General features: G+C 42.7%; 1 protein-coding gene across 1 annotated transcript in view; it reads right to left on the bottom strand.

Moving 5' to 3' along the window:
- The window catches only part of DCDC2 (doublecortin domain containing 2), a 167505-nt gene extending 157026 nt beyond the window's left edge, over window positions 1–10479 (bottom strand). Inside the window, exons 1-2 of the mRNA XM_024122015.1 lie at window positions 10187–10479; window positions 5706–5760 (exon numbers count right to left, since the gene is read on the bottom strand). Coding sequence (XP_023977783.1) covers window positions 5706–5760; window positions 10187–10479 — 348 coding nt within the window. The remainder of the gene's footprint in view (window positions 1–5705; window positions 5761–10186) is intronic.
- Window positions 10480–18234: the final 7755 nt, after the last annotated feature.

Below are 18234 nucleotides of genomic sequence, written 5' to 3'. Positions count from 1 at the left end.
AGAAAATAGAATCTATGATATTGTGAAAGGCCAGTGTCTGTCAAGTTTGTTCTCAAATTTTGAACATAGATTGTCCTCTAACGTAAACTTGTGGAATTCTGAAAGTCTGATGGTTAATCACTTGTGAAAAAGAGAGAGGTATTTCTGCCCAGTAAGAATCACACACACAAAAGTGAGGTTCTCAGCTCAGCCTACAAAAGCCTTTCTGAGCTGTGATCCACCTAAAACGGCATCAATAAGACTGCAGAACCAACAGTGAAAGTGATGTCTCTATGGGAAAATGCATTCAGAGTTCCTATTTTGGATGCCCGGAACCCAAAACTCTCCCTTGCTGGCAATGAAAACAGGGGTCCCCTGGCTCAAAGCAGGCTTTGCGTGTGGTCATGGTGTGGACTTTGGGGAGGAGGGTGTCTGTGTTGAAGATCAAGACTGGAAATGCAAGGGACTTCCCTGGTCCAGGAGTTAGGACTCCGCACTTCCACTGCAAGGGGCACGGGTTTGATGCCTGGTTGGGGAACTAAGATTCTGCATGCCGCGGCGCGGCCGGGAGGGAAGGTTGAGGGGGACAAAAGTGGGAGAGTGGGGCTTGGGTGGGTGAGGGAAAGTGCTGAAGGTCACAGACAAACAGAACAGCTTCTCACCACCTCTTCCCACCTGCTCTGCATCCCCAAAATGACCCCCTTTGGAAGACTGCGAGGGGAAGGGCTGAGAAGAAATGAAAGGCTACAGCAAGACCCATGCAGTTAGAGCAAATGAGAAGGGGCAGGAATCACCAGTAAGAAGTGGGAGAGATACGGTGTTCTAGAAGAGGGAGAGATGCTGTCTTCTAGTTGGAGATAAGGGGTGGATTTGTCACATGTAAGACGTGCATTCATAAATCAGAACCTTGTCTGTGTGGCCCGTGCACAGGCCCCAAGTAAAGAGAAATCAACAGTTACTGCTCCAAAGCGGAAGAACAATTAGCAAATTAAATTCACTAGAGTCCTTGTGAATGCTTCTTTTGTTAAGGAAAATCTTTCTTTTTAAAGTATATTCCAAAAATTTTGTTATATTTTAAATCTTTTCAAAACTGACTGACCCATAAACCTAATCCCATCTACCCTTCTTCAGTCCTCCAAGCATCCCTCTAGCCCAGCACATGTGCCCTGGATAATAATAGTTGGTTTACTTCCCTGTCTTCTCGCCTGGACTCCAAACTCCTAAAAGAAAGGGGAAGTACTCATTTTATACCTGGCGACTCACAGCTCCCAGCGCATCCTAATTGCAAGCTGTCTGCTTGTCTCCTCTGTCCAGAATGGCCCTATCCAAGGCCTCTTAGACAGTGAAACAAATTTTGCTCTCTAAATAAGTATTAAAGAATGTCATAATCTAAAGGATTCACTACATGGATGAGACAGGGAAGAGCTGATCAGCCAAGCAGCAACATCTGCAACTCTAGGTCAAAGAAGAAGGAAGCTTCCCTTTGAAGAGTTCACCGATGGCTTTGTTGTCACCTGATAAAGTCAAAAGCACTTGAAATAAACAGCTCAACATAAATGGAGTTGAACCCCTTCCAAACTGAATCGCTTATTATGCAGTACTGGAGATTTTCGTATATCTGTCTTTTCAGCAAGACTGTAAATTCCTGGAGGTGAGAGGTTATACATGTCTTGTTCATTTTGCTCCCCTGCTCCCTGCCTACCATGCTGCACAGTACGGGTGTTCAATCATGTGAAAGCAAAGTGGATAAAGCAGAAAAATAAGAAGACCCTCCTTCAGTTAAAGGGAAAGGGTAAAAGCACAATGCGGGCTGGTAAGCAAGGGGAAAGGTATCCCACATGCGGATCAGAGGCTCCCAGTGCGTGAGGACAGAGGGCTCCATAGACGGCTTCCCTGAGAGAGGAAAGGAAGAAGCTGGTGAGTGGACTTGGAACATGGAAACATAGAATGAGATCTGAAGCTGGGCAGAGAGGAGGGGGGAAAGGAAGCAGAGAGAGGACTGGGAAGACAAAAATAAGGAGATGAACTACCAAGGTCAGAAGATGAGAACACTGTCTTTATTAAAACCACCACCGATGCAGGGAAAGTGGGAAGAAAGATGAAAATACAGCTCAACACAATGACTGGGGAATAGAGTCAGGAGTCCAAGGGGGACCTAGAAGGTCTCTTTATCTGGATGTTATTAAAAGCAAGACCTGGTGTCGAAAGGTAAGGAAGGGCTCAGAGCCCACAGCGCAGCCCAACTTTGGAGCAGGTGCAAACCACAGTCACCATTTTGCTTTTCTTTCTCCCATCTCTTTTTTCTTCTGTCTTTCCACCGCTTCCCCCTCCCTTCCTCCTGCTGCAAAAAGTGTTGGCCACATAAGACCACGTACTTCTTTCAGGTTAGTGGAACAGGTGCATTAGAGTTCTGCCTTTGTCTGTCCTGATGACATGGCTACAAAGAAGAAGAAGAATAGGACTAGCTGTCCTTTCAGCGTCTCTTCAAAGATGAGTTTCATGGCACAGAAGGGCAATGACAGAAACCACAGCAGAACCTGGAACGTCAAGATGACATGCCCATTCTCATGTGACCTGCAGTCAGCAAGTGGATACCACTGTGTCTAAACTGTTAACTGTCTAAAGAACAAGCAAACTGTATCATGGACTTGGGCGGGGGGTGCTCCGGGAGGAGGAAAGGAATGCTGTTGACCCCCAGCACCCACTGGCTGCGTTTCCTACCACGTGCGAAAACCTAGCCACGGCTGTGGGACCCAACGCCACACGTCCTACAAAACCCCAACAAACGGCAAAAGTCCTTCTGTTATAACGTGCACTGCGAATAATCAGAAAATGCTTCAAGCAATTAGAAAAATGGAATCATCTACCTCAATGCGGTGACTTTTATTAGGTAACCCCAACACTGAAAACTTAAACATATGAAATACGTCAGATTTGAGGGAAATGTCCCCAGTTTTGATGAATAGGTAATTTTACTAACTCTTCACTCTTCATATTGAAACACCTTTGAATAGACATTGTTTGTGCTACTACTGCATTGAAACTTCTTCTCTGAAACAACTCTAAGCTCTCCAATTCTATGTATTTATGTTCCCACTTCAAAATTATTTCTGTGACTCCCTCCCTGTGATTGAGGGAAAGATGTGTTATCTTCCTCCAAAGAAGAGCAGTCATAACAGTATGTGACCAGGTGCGCACTCTTTTCTCAGCAGACACAAACGTTGAAAGGAAATCACCACCTTAGATCAAGAAAATAGAATCTATGATATTGTGAAAGGCCAGTGTCTGTCAAGTTTGTTCTCAAATTTTGAACATAGATTGTCCTCTAACGTAAACTTGTGGAATTCTGAAAGTCTGATGGTTAATCACTTGTGAAAAAGAGAGAGGTATTTCTGCCCAGTAAGAATCACACACACAAAAGTGAGGTTCTCAGCTCAGCCTACAAAAGCCTTTCTGAGCTGTGATCCACCTAAAACGGCATCAATAAGACTGCAGAACCAACAGTGAAAGTGATGTCTCTATGGGAAAATGCATTCAGAGTTCCTATTTTGGATGCCCGGAACCCAAAACTCTCCCTTGCTGGCAATGAAAACAGGGGTCCCCTGGCTCAAAGCAGGCTTTGCGTGTGGTCATGGTGTGGACTTTGGGGAGGAGGGTGTCTGTGTTGAAGATCAAGACTGGAAATGCAAGGGACTTCCCTGGTCCAGGAGTTAGGACTCCGCACTTCCACTGCAAGGGGCACGGGTTTGATGCCTGGTTGGGGAACTAAGATTCTGCATGCCGCGGCGCGGCCGGGAGGGAAGGTTGAGGGGGACAAAAGTGGGAGAGTGGGGCTTGGGTGGGTGAGGGAAAGTGCTGAAGGTCACAGACAAACAGAACAGCTTCTCACCACCTCTTCCCACCTGCTCTGCATCCCCAAAATGACCCCCTTTGGAAGACTGCGAGGGGAAGGGCTGAGAAGAAATGAAAGGCTACAGCAAGACCCATGCAGTTAGAGCAAATGAGAAGGGGCAGGAATCACCAGTAAGAAGTGGGAGAGATACGGTGTTCTAGAAGAGGGAGAGATGCTGTCTTCTAGTTGGAGATAAGGGGTGGATTTGTCACATGTAAGACGTGCATTCATAAATCAGAACCTTGTCTGTGTGGCCCGTGCACAGGCCCCAAGTAAAGAGAAATCAACAGTTACTGCTCCAAAGCGGAAGAACAATTAGCAAATTAAATTCACTAGAGTCCTTGTGAATGCTTCTTTTGTTAAGGAAAATCTTTCTTTTTAAAGTATATTCCAAAAATTTTTTGCACACCTCTTACAATTTGCCAGACCCAGTGTCTTCATCAAAGATACTGGAATCCAGAGTAAATATACACTCATAATTTTTTTGGGAATTCACACATTTCAAATCCTACTGCAGAAATTCGGCTTCAGTCACTAACTTCAAGCAAGGTATTGATAGCTTACTTCAAGCGATTGTGTGTCCTTCAAACAATATTATATCCAGAACTAATACACTAACGTCTTTTCTTACTAATTGCTACAGATATTAACTTGCAGTCATTCTTTACCTGTAACATAAGCACCACCTGAAAAATTTATATTTTTGTCTACGTTAAGCTATAAATCTTATCACTTTCATAAATAATCAACTTTTCATACATTGAAAATCAAAAATACAAACAATATTATTTTAAATAATGTCTGGGATTATCACGTTTCCCCACAAATTATTTGAATGATGAATTTAACCTCGCGTTATTAAAAATACTGCACAATTAAAATTTTTTCTTACGTAGTGGTTTTTTTTTTTTTTCCTAGAGAGACCAATTTGGTCCTGTTGGGGCATAAACCCAGCATGTGAGGAAATGGCCAGAGCCGAGGAGTCTCCCTGGGGCTCTGCACTACAAATGAGGAAAAACTCCTTTTCCTGTTAGTCATTTCTTCACTGCAGGACACACCCACTGGGAGCACTTGACTCTGTGGGGTCCAAATGGGAGGAGGGCAAGTCTGGCTGGTGAACAGAATCCCAATCTGGGTTTAACTATCATTTTCCCTGTCTCACTGGGACGTTTAAGGCTATTGCCTTAATTCTGTTTTTAATCTATTTTTTCATCCATAAACTAAGGAATACATCCTATAGAATACCCACTAGAGATGATTCCACTAGGGATCCAGATGCTATGTGGAACATAGTGGAATGAATATCTATGTCACAAGACTCATTGACAGTCTTTATGCAAGCTTCTGGTGACCACGCTCAAGTGGTGGTACTTTAATGCAAGTTAAAATGGAGGTGTTTTCCTGATATCACAGGAAGTCTTAATAGGCTCCTTTGAAAGCCTCAGGGCCAGTCAGAGTGATCCTGGCCATTTCAGACATTGGACTGTCAGAAGCAAGTCAGGACAGGGGATGTAGTTTTGGCAAAGGTCGGTATCACGGTGCTCAGAATCTCTTCTCACTTGACAGGGAAAATCCCTATGGGTTTCAACCAGAGAACACGCAGACAGAAAATGGGAGAATAAGAGCATGTTGTGTCTAGTCCTACACATCTGAGGACACCTACTCGGTCTGTTTGTTTCTGATAATGATCCACAGAAAGGGTTATCTTTGCCTTAAAACATCTAATGTCCTGTTAATATACATTAGACAATTTATCTTGATTAGAATGTCATCCAAATCTCTAAGACATACCATAAGAAACACAAAGCAGCATTGTTACTATTATTTGCATTACCTCTGTATTCACAACTTCCATTGGTCTTTTCTTGATTTCTCCTATGTCCAAGTAACTGGGGGGGAAAAAAAACAATAAGGGCTTCTTTTATTACTTTTGAATCAGCTATGTAAATTGTCTTTTTAAAAATTATTAAAAAGTAAAGCTGGCCATAGGAAATACTTAAGCCTAAAGCAAAAATCAATAGCTACTAATTAAAAGCCATTATAACAGGAACTGCTTTCAGGGCTGACACATGTCCATGCTAAACTTCAATGAAATTGAAGTCTTAGAAATACATACTTCCATTGGGGAACATTTTTCCCCACAATGGTCAGCTTCTTACTATATATATGGTATTTCTTATTTTTATATCAATTTTGATATAAAGAGTGGTTTGTGTATAAAGCTGCTTAACAGTTAGTTCTATTAATCACAGACTTTAGGCCAAAGAAAGTAGTACTGATCCCATGCCTTAGAGTAACAACTGAAAAGCTGGGAAATCTTTTTTCCTAGGAGAGCACTTTAATGATCCAGAAATGCTGAGCCATGTGGGATGGATGGTTTAGGCACTGGTTCGGCTAAAATACAGATGGGTAAACTAGTTAACCTCTGGAGACCCCTATTCTTCCATTACTATTTGCTACATATATTAACTAGTGATCATTCTTTAGCTATAGCATAAGCACAACCTAAAAACTTTATACCTTTGTTCACTTCAAGCTATCTGTCCATCACTGTGATCTCATTCCACTGTGCTTCATTACATAGAAGGTGCTAAAAAAATGTTTTAACATTAAATATAAATATAAATCTAGGATTTAATTTATAACCATAGATAGAAAGATAGATACATTCTCTACCTCAACTACCATAATTGCTGAGTTGCCAAAAAAGTTCATATTAGGATTAATTTTGGCTATGTTTTATTTTGTTGTTCTTTGGATAGAACGCTTTACTTAATCCATACCTCTGGAAATTATCATGTATTTCTCTTACATAAACAATATTATACAAGACAGTGAAAATTCTCCCTCTGCTTAACATTAAAACGGGTCTTTCGGAAATCTTCAGGGACTGATTTCTGACATAACAATAAAACATTCTAATTGTCATGTGCAGGAAAGTGATTTCAGATCCACATGTAGTAGAGTCAATGTCCCAAAATGCATAAGGAAAACTCTGGGGAAAATAACAACCTCTAGACTGCTCTGCTATAAAACAAAGGTTTAATAGCTACCTGAAGTTTAATCACCGTTTCAAAAACATTAGAAGAAACATGAATAAAAGATATGCAAGAACAAAGTTGATCATTTTCATTTGAAAAATATTTTTCCACCATTGCCATCTTCCCCAACATCAATTAGGGTCTACATGGCATGAATTACCCTCAATATCTTTTGGGCTTTCTTTTGTTCTGCCAGTTTCTTCATTTGCTTTGTAAACTTAAAACTGCAAAGCTTCGAATATATTCAGCATTTAAATCTTCTTGGCTTCTAACATTATAACCATAGATACTACCACTTTAACACAAATAAATATTCATCTGTCAGCATGGAAAATTAACCATGGACACTGTTATAACAAACTCAGGGTTTTTGTGTGTGCGTTAAAAGCAAAAATAACCATGCAAATCTCCTTTATTTATATATATATATATATATATATACATATAATATATATATACGTATACATATATATATACATATACATATATATGTATATATATATATATAAAGAGTGATTTGAAGTGCACTTTCTGTTTGGTTTGGAACTGTACCTGTTTTTATCTTTTGAGTTGGTAGCACTAAATAAACAAAAGAGAATACAAATTATTAAAGTGAGTCCGGAATTGCAGATTTACATTCCCATGAAATTGCTTCATATGAAAATTATTTAATTTAAAAAATTAACTAAGTATATGATGAAAGGAACTGGACACAGAGATGCTTTGCATTTGTAACACTTCGTTGTTTACAAAACACATTCACATCCATACCATTTACTTTCTACAACAAGACTGTGAGGTAGGAATGGTTATGTTCCTTTTCTGCATTAGGAAACTGACTAGCTGTGTCAAGTGAATTGCACAAGGATGCAGAGTTAATAAACAGCTCGAACACACGTCTCCTGGCTCTTAGCTTTAAGTTTTAAGTTATTTTGAAGTAGAGTTTCATTTGGCTCTTTTCTAAGGAAGTTAGACAAAGTATACTAAAGGAGGTTTCAGGGAAGGGAAACTAAATCCAAATGTATCCCTCACCTCCCATAAAAAGAACATCTGGCATAACAAAAAAGCAAACACCTAGAACTCAATTTAAACAAACTTACACAAGCTAGGATGATATTAGATAACTTTAGTGATACTTGGGAAAATAGTTCTACACAATCAGAACTCACAAGCATAGATTTTATGGTAAAGGGGTTTTTTTCCCATCCTGAGGCCCAAGCTGAATTTTAATTAAAATATTATATTAAAAACTATGGGGGGAAAAAAACCTATGGAATACAGACTTACCATACAATCCAGCAATTCCACTCCTAGGTATATACCCAAAGAGAAATGAAAACTTATACATACCCAAATAATGAAAACTTGTATATACCCAAAGAGAAATGAAAATGTTCATAGAAGCATTACTCATATTAGCCAAAAGTGAAGCAATCCAAATATCCATCAACTGATTAACAGAAAAACACAACGTGGTATAGCCATATCATGGAATATTATTCAACAAAAAAAGAATGAAGTACTGATATATACTATAACATGATAAGCCTTGAAAACATTATGCTAAGTGAAAGAAGACAGAAACACAAAAGGTGATATATTGTATGGTTCCTTTTACAGGCATACCTCATTTTATTGCACTTAACAGATATCGCATTTTTTTACAAACTGAATCAGGTTTGTGGCCACCCTGCAAGGAGCAAATCTATCAGCGCCATTTTTTCCAACAGCATTTGCTCACTTCATGTCTCTGTGTCACATTTTGGTAATTCTTGCAATATTTCACACTTGTTCATTATATTACATTTGTTATGGTAATCTGTGATCAGTGATCTTTGATGTTACTACTATGACTTGCTAAGGGCTCAAAGGATGATTAGCATTTTTTAGCAATAAAGTATTTTTTAAATAAGGCATGTACTTTTTTTTAGACATAATGTTATTATTGCACACATAATAGACTACAGCATAGTGTAAACATAACTTTTATATACACTGGGAAACCAAAAACCTCCTGTGACTTGCTTATTGCAATATTCACTTCATTGCAGTGGTCTGGATCAGAACTTGCAATATCTCTGAGGTATGCCTGTATATAAAATGTCCAGAATAGACAAATCCATAGAGACAGAGAAACTAACCATTACTGATTAGTGGTTACTAGAGCATGGGGAGAAGGGGAAACTGGGAAGGTACAGGGTTTCTTTTTGGAGTGATGGAAATGTTCTAATATTAGTTTGTGGTGATGGCGGCAAAACTCTATGAATATACTAAAAACCACTGTGGTTTATGTTATGTGAAATATATCTCAGTAAAGCTATAAAAAAAAAAACCTATGGAATATTAAATTCTACCTGTCCTACAGTACCCACCCCCACGAGGAATAATTTTTCTCAACTCCCATATAACTTTAACTATCTTCCTAATTGCACTCATTCTTTTGTACATTGCATTAAAATTATTGGTGTGCATGTAGTCTGTCTCCTGTTAGATTGTGAACTCCAAAACACAAGGAGTCCTGTCTTTGTTCCCTTCAGAGACCTAAGCACAGTTTGCTGATTCACTGAACGCCCACAATAAGTGAGCGCCCTGCCAGGACAGGAACTGGGGATAAGCACCACTAACGACCTCTGTCCTTGAAGGTTTAACCATCAAGTACCTGGTGACAGACATGTAGACAAATACAATAAGCCCGTAAACTTTTCCAAGCATTAAGGAAATAACATAAACGTGCAGGAGGTGGGAGGAGGGTCACAAAGTGGGGTGTGGTCATTTCTACTTGCAACTGAAAGGTTGAAAGCACTTTTCTTCACGGGTGACAATACTTCCAAGTGATTTTTAAGAAGTCTTTTTTTAAACTCAAATGATAGGCTCCAACATTGTAAATCAACTATACTCCAACAAAAATTAAAATGAAATAAAATGATAGGTTCCAAGCAAAAGTGGAAAGAGAAAAAGCAGAACAGAAAATGCCAAATATCTAACATGACTTTTGTGTTAACGCTTGCCAAATAGCTAGTCACGGAATACTTTTCTTTTTTGATTCCCGCTCCTTATACACACTTTTAAAGTCTGTTCGTACTGCTCCGTACGTGAACTTTCTTTTCCAATCACACTTTCAACCTCTGACCCCAGCCGCAGCGGGAGCCTTGAGTGGCATCAACCCGCACAGTCACAGCCCCTGAGCGCACCGAGGTGTGGGGTGAGGCGGGGGTTATTCCATTCCACCTTAGAACCCTCTGAAATGACGGGCGGTGGGGATAGAAGGACTCACTTGAGTTTCTTGAAGGCTTCCTGGCCCCCAGCCACGTAGTTGCCCCCGGTCTGGATCTGGTCTAGCTTCCGGATGCGGTGCCCGGTCCGCGGGGTGTAGATGTTCCTGACGGCCCCAAAGGGCGCCTGAACGCCTCCCGTCACCTCCTTGAGGAAGACGTCGAAGCTCGACACCTTCTTCTCGTGGAAGACGAAGCGGCGCCCCGCGAAGAAGGGGTCCCCGTTGCGGTACACCAGCACGCTCTTCACGACCGGCTGAGACAGGTGGCTGGACCTGGCGCCGGTGCCGCTCATCTTCCCCACGGGACGCCGCTCCGGCTCGCTTCTCAGCGGGGAGGCACCTCCGCTGCCCCAGCCGGCCTCACGGCACACGCGGCGCGGGGTCGCGTCCTGAAACGAACGGGCAACAGACAAGCTCACGGGTAAAGGCGAAGCAACTGCGTATGCCCGGCGTTCACCCCGCGAAGACCCTGCAGCTGCAGGACACGTTCAAGTATTTCACCAGAGTCTGCACAGCCAATCAGCAATCGCGGTGCGCGCACGACACCTGTTTCGCTCGCTACCGGCAGAATCGAGGTGTAACTACCTCTGCACAGGAGCCGCGCGGGGGGCTTGAAACAGGCAAACTTCGTGCGCCCGGGAGGGAGGTGGGAACACACACACACACACACGAATTATAAAATTATAATTGTGATGAAACTTCTTTCCTCGCCTGGCTCTCTCCCCTCTCAATCTTCTGTTTGTTCCCAAAGTAACTAGGGTTCAGGCTGGAATTGCCCAGATTTTTCTTTGCCGAGAAATAAATGCCTAAAGTGCATTGAGAGAGTTTACCAGACCCCTCCCCCCTCCCCAGATGACCTGCAGCGCCCCGCGGCGAAGCTCCCATGGGCATCGTTTGAACACACAGGGGAGAGGCAGGCAATCGAGTCCCAAGGCGGGGGGTAGTGGGTGGGGTCTCGGGAGGCGCCCGCGGCCGCAGTACCTACCGACACCCGAGGCCCAGTGCGGGGAGGGGCGGCTCGGGCCGGGCCGGGCGGGGCGGGGATCGGGCAGGGGCGCCGCGGTGAACTCGGCGGCGGCCGCGCGTCGCTCCCGCTGTTCCTCTAGCTGCCGTTGCCTCTGCCGGCCTCCCTCACCCGGGGCGGCGGGGGGAACGGAGTTATTTCTCGACGTTTCCATAGCAACTGCAGCCACGCGCAGGGAGCGGAATCAATGAACTAGGCCTGGCGCGCTCCTGGATCCCTCGGGCTTTGCCTGCAGCCTCCGGCAGAGACTCGAGAAGTGAGTGTTTTCCGGGGAAGAAGGGGAAGCCTGGGAGTTATTATCATGCAGTCACTCTATAAATGGACGCCTACTGGGTGCCAGGCGCTGTGTTAGAAGTTGGGGGATACAGCGGTATATCCCCCAAGAGATAATAAAAATCTAATATTTTGAAGTGCCTACCATATGCGTAGCTTTATGCCGAGAAAAGGTTGCCTCAAGAAGGCTAAGTGGCTCTCGGTGCCCAAGAGCCCACATCCATGCTGTTTGTATAGATTGGATCGGTGTACGGTAAGCTGGGGGAGAGGAGCTTTGAGAACTTCAGTGAAGAGGTGCTTTGTCCAAGCTACTCTGGGACACTTATTATGGAAGCAGGAAAATTCTCTTTAAAAAGTTGAAATCTTCCAGCTCATCTCTCCCAGTGTTCCCTTTGTTCCTCCTAAGACGTCCCTACTATGTGTCATGTGCAAATTTCATTACCGCTGTTCCTAATTCTTCATCTATGAATAAAAATAATGTTAATAAAAACTACCATTATGGTAGTTAACTACCATAATGGTAGTTAATAACTACCATTAATTGAACACTTACCATGTGCATTATGTTAAGCACTTTAGATTATCTAATTTAATTAGATTATCTAATTTAATGGTCACAGCCTTCAGAGGTAAATACTGTCTCCTCAGATGAGGAAACTGAGGCATAGAGAAACAGAAGAAATTCACCTCAGGTCGTGTGGGAAAATTCAAACCCAGTTTTCTGTGATTCCAGGACCACCTTAACCACCATGTCATACCAATCTGAGAGGTGAATGTATGGGACATTGTAATCTGGGGCAGAAGTGTTATTATTAAAGTTACTTAATACATCAATGCCTTCAAAGTTTACAGTTTTCAAAAGAAGACTAAAGAGGAGAGACCAATACAGAGGGAAAATAGAAGAAGGAAATTTTGTGAGCTTGTTGTGAAGAATACACAGGTTGAGGGAATGGATGGGGAAAATATCTGTGGGGATGTGCTAACAAGTAGGTGAATAGGACAGAAAACCTGTTTTGAGGGATGAAAGGCAGTAAATCAAGCCACCCCCAGACCACCTAAACCTCCCTACCGTCCATACCCATACCAGCCCAGAACAAAATAAAAACATGTGGCCTCTTGTTCAAAAATTACGAATTTCAAGATGGTGGCCACAGAACAATAAACTAAGCATGAGGATCTTCTGAGTGTGAAGCCTTGTCATCAGCCCATGAAGCAGCCCCACATCTGTATTCTGATGCCTCCCCCAACACTATCTCCAGTCCATATTTGTCTCCTGAGCCCAGACTCATTTATCCATTTGCCTCTTAGACAGTGATATGGTGATAAATGTTCAACTACTGGTTTGCAGGGTGGGGAGAGCCTTGATTCACAGCACTTGCCAACTTTTGTAAATAGTGCAAACAAGGCCAATTTCCAGCTCCAATCTGACATCACTGAAAGCATGAGATGTGCAGTAGCATGTATGTATCTCCACCATTCAGATACAATAGACATATAACCTCAGAGATAATAGTAAAATGGAGGTGGTGATGAGTTTTGAGTAGTTATTATCTTTATTTTTAATGTAATTTATTTAATTGTATATTTATGCAATGACCATGTTTAAAATTCCTGGAAATATAACAATTGAGTCAGGGCTTCCCTGGTGGCGCAGTGGTTAAGAATCCACCTGCCAATGCAGGGGACGTGGTTCAAGCCCTCATCCGGGAGGATCCCACATGCTGTGTAGCAGCTAAGCCTGTGTGCCACAACTACTGAGCCTGCTCTCTAGAGCCTGCAAGCCACAACTACTGAGCCTGTGTGCCACAATTACTGAAACCCTCACACCTAGAGCCCGTGCTCCACAAGAGAAGCCACCACAATGAGAAGCCCTCGCACCAGGCTTACCTATATTTAACTATGGCAGAGAAACAACAACAGAAATAGTCATATATTTGCAGTCTTTCTCTCTGCTCCTTTTGCTTGCTGAATTTGTGTTAGAGCTCTTCTCTGTTATACAGAATCCCAACACAGCAAAGGGAAAAGGATTTCAGAAGACAGAAAAGTTAGATAAACACTGATCATGGTTATCATCAAAAAGACCACAAATAGGGCTTCCCTGGTGGCGCAGTGGTTGGGAGTCCGCCTGCCGACGCAGGGGACATGGATTTGTGCCCTGTCCAGGAGGATCCCACATGCTATGGAGTGGCTGGGCCCATGAGCCATGGCTGCTGAGCCTGTGCATCTGGTGCCTGCGCTCCGCAACGGGAGAGGCCACAACAGTGAGAGGCCCGCGTACCACCAAAAAAAAAAAAAAAAAAAGACCACAAATAACAAATGTTGGTGAGGATGTGGAGAAAAGGGACCCCTTGTGCATTGTTGGTAGGAAAGTAAATTGGTGCAGCCACTGGAGAAAACAGTATGGAGATTTCTCAAAACACTAAAAAAAACACTAATTCGAAAGATACATGCACCCCAATGTTCACAGCAGCATTGTATACAATAACGCTCTAGAAGCAACCCAAGTGTCCACCAACAGACAGCTGGATTAAGAAAAGATGATCAACAAAGCCAAATGTTGGTTCTTTGAAAAGATTTATAAAATCAACAGAACTCTGGTGAGACTAATTAAAAGAGTGATAGAATAAAGAACAATGGCAAAAAAGGAAAAGGTGGGACATACTATATATGCCACAGACCTTTAAAAGATAATAAGATTGATACCATGTACAACTTTATGCCAATAAACTTGAAAAAGAATGAAATGGACATAGTCTTAAACATAAATAACTTCCCAAATCTGATTAAAACAAAAACAACTAACAGGACCCAAATGACTTCACTGGCGATTTCACTGGTGACTTCTGCCAAACATTTAAGGAACTATAATTTCAGTCTAACGCCAAATCTTTCAGAAGCTAGCATAACTTTTATACCAAAATCTTGCAAGAACAATATAAAATGAAAATTACATAAATGCAAAAATTCTAAGCTAAATACTAGGAAACAATAACCATGAAGATATACTATAACTAAATTGGATTTATGCCAGGAAAGCAAAGTTGGTTTGACATTAGAAAGAGCCATTAATTTAATTCCGCATGTTATAGATTAAGAGAGAAAATCAGATGATTATGATTTTGGATTTAATATGGATTAAGGGGACTTCCCTGGCGGTCCAGTGGTTGAGACTCTGTGCTTCCACTGCAGGGGGCATGGGTTCGATCCCTGGTCAGGGAACTAAGATCCTGCATGCTGTACAGTGCAGCCAAACATAAATAAATATAGATTAAAATTAAGAATTTATGTTCAAAGAAAGAAACCAAAAACAGAGAAAGAAAGCCACAAACTAGGAGGTGATATTTATAAAATATATAACCAATAAAGGACTACCTACTGAGTATATATGAACTATTCAGTATCCAAAAAGGTAAAGAAAAACACCCTAACTCAACTTTTTAAATGGGCAAAAGATTCAGACAGCCTCTTAACAAAGGAGGAAATCTAAATTAGCAATAAACATAGGAAAAGATGTTTAGCTTCATTAGAAATCAGAGAAATTCTAATTAAAACCTCCAAGATTTTGCCCCCAGATTGGCAAAAATTAAGATATGACAAACCAAAGTCATCGAGGATGGAAAGCAACAGGAACTCTCACCCACCACTGGTGAGACTATAACCTACAACAACCACTTAGAACCAGCATTTCTTCTACTTTGTAAATACCCTAGAAAAACTACTGCACATGGTGCATCAGGAGACATCTACAAGAAAGTGTGTAGAAGTATTTCTCATATTAAGAAAAGAGACAATCCAAATGTGGAAGAACGATAGAATGGATAAATAAATAGATAACAGACAGTAGAGCACCCTATACAGCAGTGAAAATGAACTCAACGGCGTACACCAACATGTACCAACATGGAAGACTATCCACAAACATAATGCTGAGTCAAAAAAGCAAGACACAGAAGAATAAATATAGTATATTTTTACTAGTATAAAATTCAAACGCATGCAGAACTAAAGAATTCACTGTTGAAGGATCCAAAGTGGTAAAACTATAAAGAAGAGTAAGGGAGAGTGATAGACACAACATTCAGGATAGTGGTCACCTGTTGGCATGGGGGGTTGGGTGGGGGATACAGCGGATGGGATCTGGCAGGAGCATTACCGTCTATTGTAGGAAAATGGTAATATCTCATTCTTGGACTGGTGGGGGTGAGGGTGTGGTGCACACATGTCTTGGTATTATTGTTCATATTTTCTATCCCTCATATACCTTATAAATATTTTGTTATATATTCAAAATTTAGGGTTTTTTCCCAAAAAAGGGTTGGGATAAATAAGCTAATTCTTATTTAGAAGGAAGGAGGAGAAGGAAGAAAGGGAGAGGGGAGAGGGAGGGAAGTAAGAGAAGGGAGAGGAAGTGGGGAGGGAGGGAGAGGAAGAATTGGAATGCTTGTAGGCATTCAGCAAAGGAGAGATTAATGGGAGCAATAGCAACTGGGTAGGGCCCCCCAGAGGAGGTGGGTCTTGAGGTGGGCCTTGAAGAATTGACTGGATGTGATACGGCGAAGAGATGGAGGAGAAATTAAAGGAGGCTTCATGAGGAAAGGATGATGAGCAAAGACAATATGGCGGAATAAGCCTGGGAAGAACCCAAAAGGCAAATAGTCGTCTCTGACCCAGGCCTGGCTCAGGAGACAATGGGAGGCCTGTGTTTGCTGGGGGAGCCTGTGGTGAAGGACAGTGAGGCTGGATGGCGGAGCCCCAGCAGAGAGGGCCCCGGAAGCCAGGTAAAACCAGAGGCTGCCTGAGGAGGCCCAGCCTGTGGTGACCAATGTCCCTTCCCTCTGAGGAGCTGAAAGGGAGAACCTGACCCCCTTAGGCATGCGAGAGCCTCCTGAGTCCCTTAGCCATCTTTTTTTTGTTTGTTTGTTTGTTTATTTTGGCTGTGTTGGGTCTTCGTTTCTGTGCGAGGGCTTTCTCTAGTTGCAGCGAGCGGGGGCAACTCTTCATCGTGGTGCACAGGCCTCTCACTATCGCAGCCTCTCCCGTTGCGGAGCACAGGCTCCAGACGCGCAGGCTCAGTAGTTGTGGCTCACGGGCCTAGTTGCTCCGCGGCATGTGGGATCCTCCCAGACCAGGGCTCGAACCTGTGTCCTCTGCATTGGCAGGCAGATTCTCAACCACTGCGCCACCAGGGAAGTCCCCCTTAGCCATCTTGAGGAATCCAGGTTTTATGCTCCTGCTCTATCAGAAATGCCCCACGGTGACTGGAGAAATCCCTACTCTTCATCTTCTAGGGCTTAACTATGTGGAACCTGGAATTCCCTGAGAATAAGGAAGATGCGGGCTTCCACTGCCTTCTCCTCACTGTGATCCTGCACTTGGGCTGGGCTTTCCCTGAAGCTCCCCTCCCTGTGGAATGAGGTTAGAAACCCTGAAAACCATATGCCCAGAGGCCGCATTGGAGTGTGTGGTGAGTTGGGAATATGACTGTACCCCGAGAGGGATCTACGGAGGATCCCTCCAGCTGAGGGCCCTGTGAGACAGGGTCACTCATGTGGGTGACCCCAACATCAAGACAGACCCTAACATGATACCTGGGCGAGTGGAACAAGTCAACCAGGGGTGGGTTCAGTGTAAAATCCCACTTCGTACATCTTTAGGGGCAAGGGATGCTCTCTCTCTAAGGCAGAGTATAACATATAATGTAAATAAAGGTATAAGTACTGCCGTTTTCTCTGAATGGAATGCTTAAGTACCAGGTTGAGTCTTTCTTGTCATTCAGCTCTCAGCTGAATGTTTACCTCATCAGAATGGCCTTCCCTAATAACCTTATGTAAAGTGTCCCCTAGTCACTGTAGGTCACAACACCCTGTTCTGTTTCTTGTTTGTGGTACTTGCCACTCTGTAGAATGTCCAGGAGAGTGGGACATTGTCGGATCTGTCACTGCTCTATATGAAGTACTTAGAACAGTGCCTGGCATATAGTCTAGCAAATGAATATTGTGTGTGTGTGTAAAAAGAGAGAAAAGGGAGTAGGAGAGAAGGAGGGAAGGAAGGAAGGGAGGAAAAGGGTAAAGGAAGGAAGCTGTCCTAGCTCAGGTCTCCACTATGTCCCCTACAGTATTCATGTATGTCTGAGCGTGTCTGCCAGACTGTTAGATAGACCCACCAGGAATGTGTTTTTATGAAAAACTAAGGCATCACTGGGAAAAAAAAAAAAAAACTCATCCAAAGGTAAAAAGCTGTAAGAAGTACTTAGAACAGTGCCTGGCATATAGTCTAGCAAATGAATATTGTGTGTGTGTGTAAAAAGAGAGAAAAGGGAGTAGGAGAGAAGGAGGGAAGGAAGGAAGGGAGGAAAAGGGTAAAGGAAGGAAGCTGTCCTAGCTCAGGTCTCCACTATGTCCCCTACAGTATTCATGTATGTCTGAGCGTGTCTGCCAGACTGTTAGATAGACCCACCAGGAATGTGTTTTTATGAAAAACTAAGGCATCACTGGGAAAAAAAAAAAAAACTCATCCTAAAGTAAAAAGCTGTAAGAGAAGTAAACCCAGTAACAAAGGCTAGTTCATGGGAGAGGGGCAATCTGAAGTTTGGCATCTCACCTGTCAGGTTCCAATCCCCATGTCTCATTACGGGGAATTGGATGCGGCTATCAGCAAAATTTGAAATAAATGTTTCACTATAAATTCTATAAAGCATTGAGCACAAACAGCCCTTCTTTTATACTGTGTGTAAAGTATAATGTGGAAGGGA

Source organism: Physeter macrocephalus, chromosome 18 (genome assembly GCF_002837175.3).
Source record: "Physeter macrocephalus isolate SW-GA chromosome 18, ASM283717v5, whole genome shotgun sequence".
In the NCBI taxonomy this organism is placed as follows: domain Eukaryota; kingdom Metazoa; phylum Chordata; class Mammalia; order Artiodactyla; family Physeteridae; genus Physeter; species Physeter macrocephalus.
Note: the sequence above shows the minus strand (reverse complement) of the source record. Positions and strands in the feature narration are given on the sequence as shown.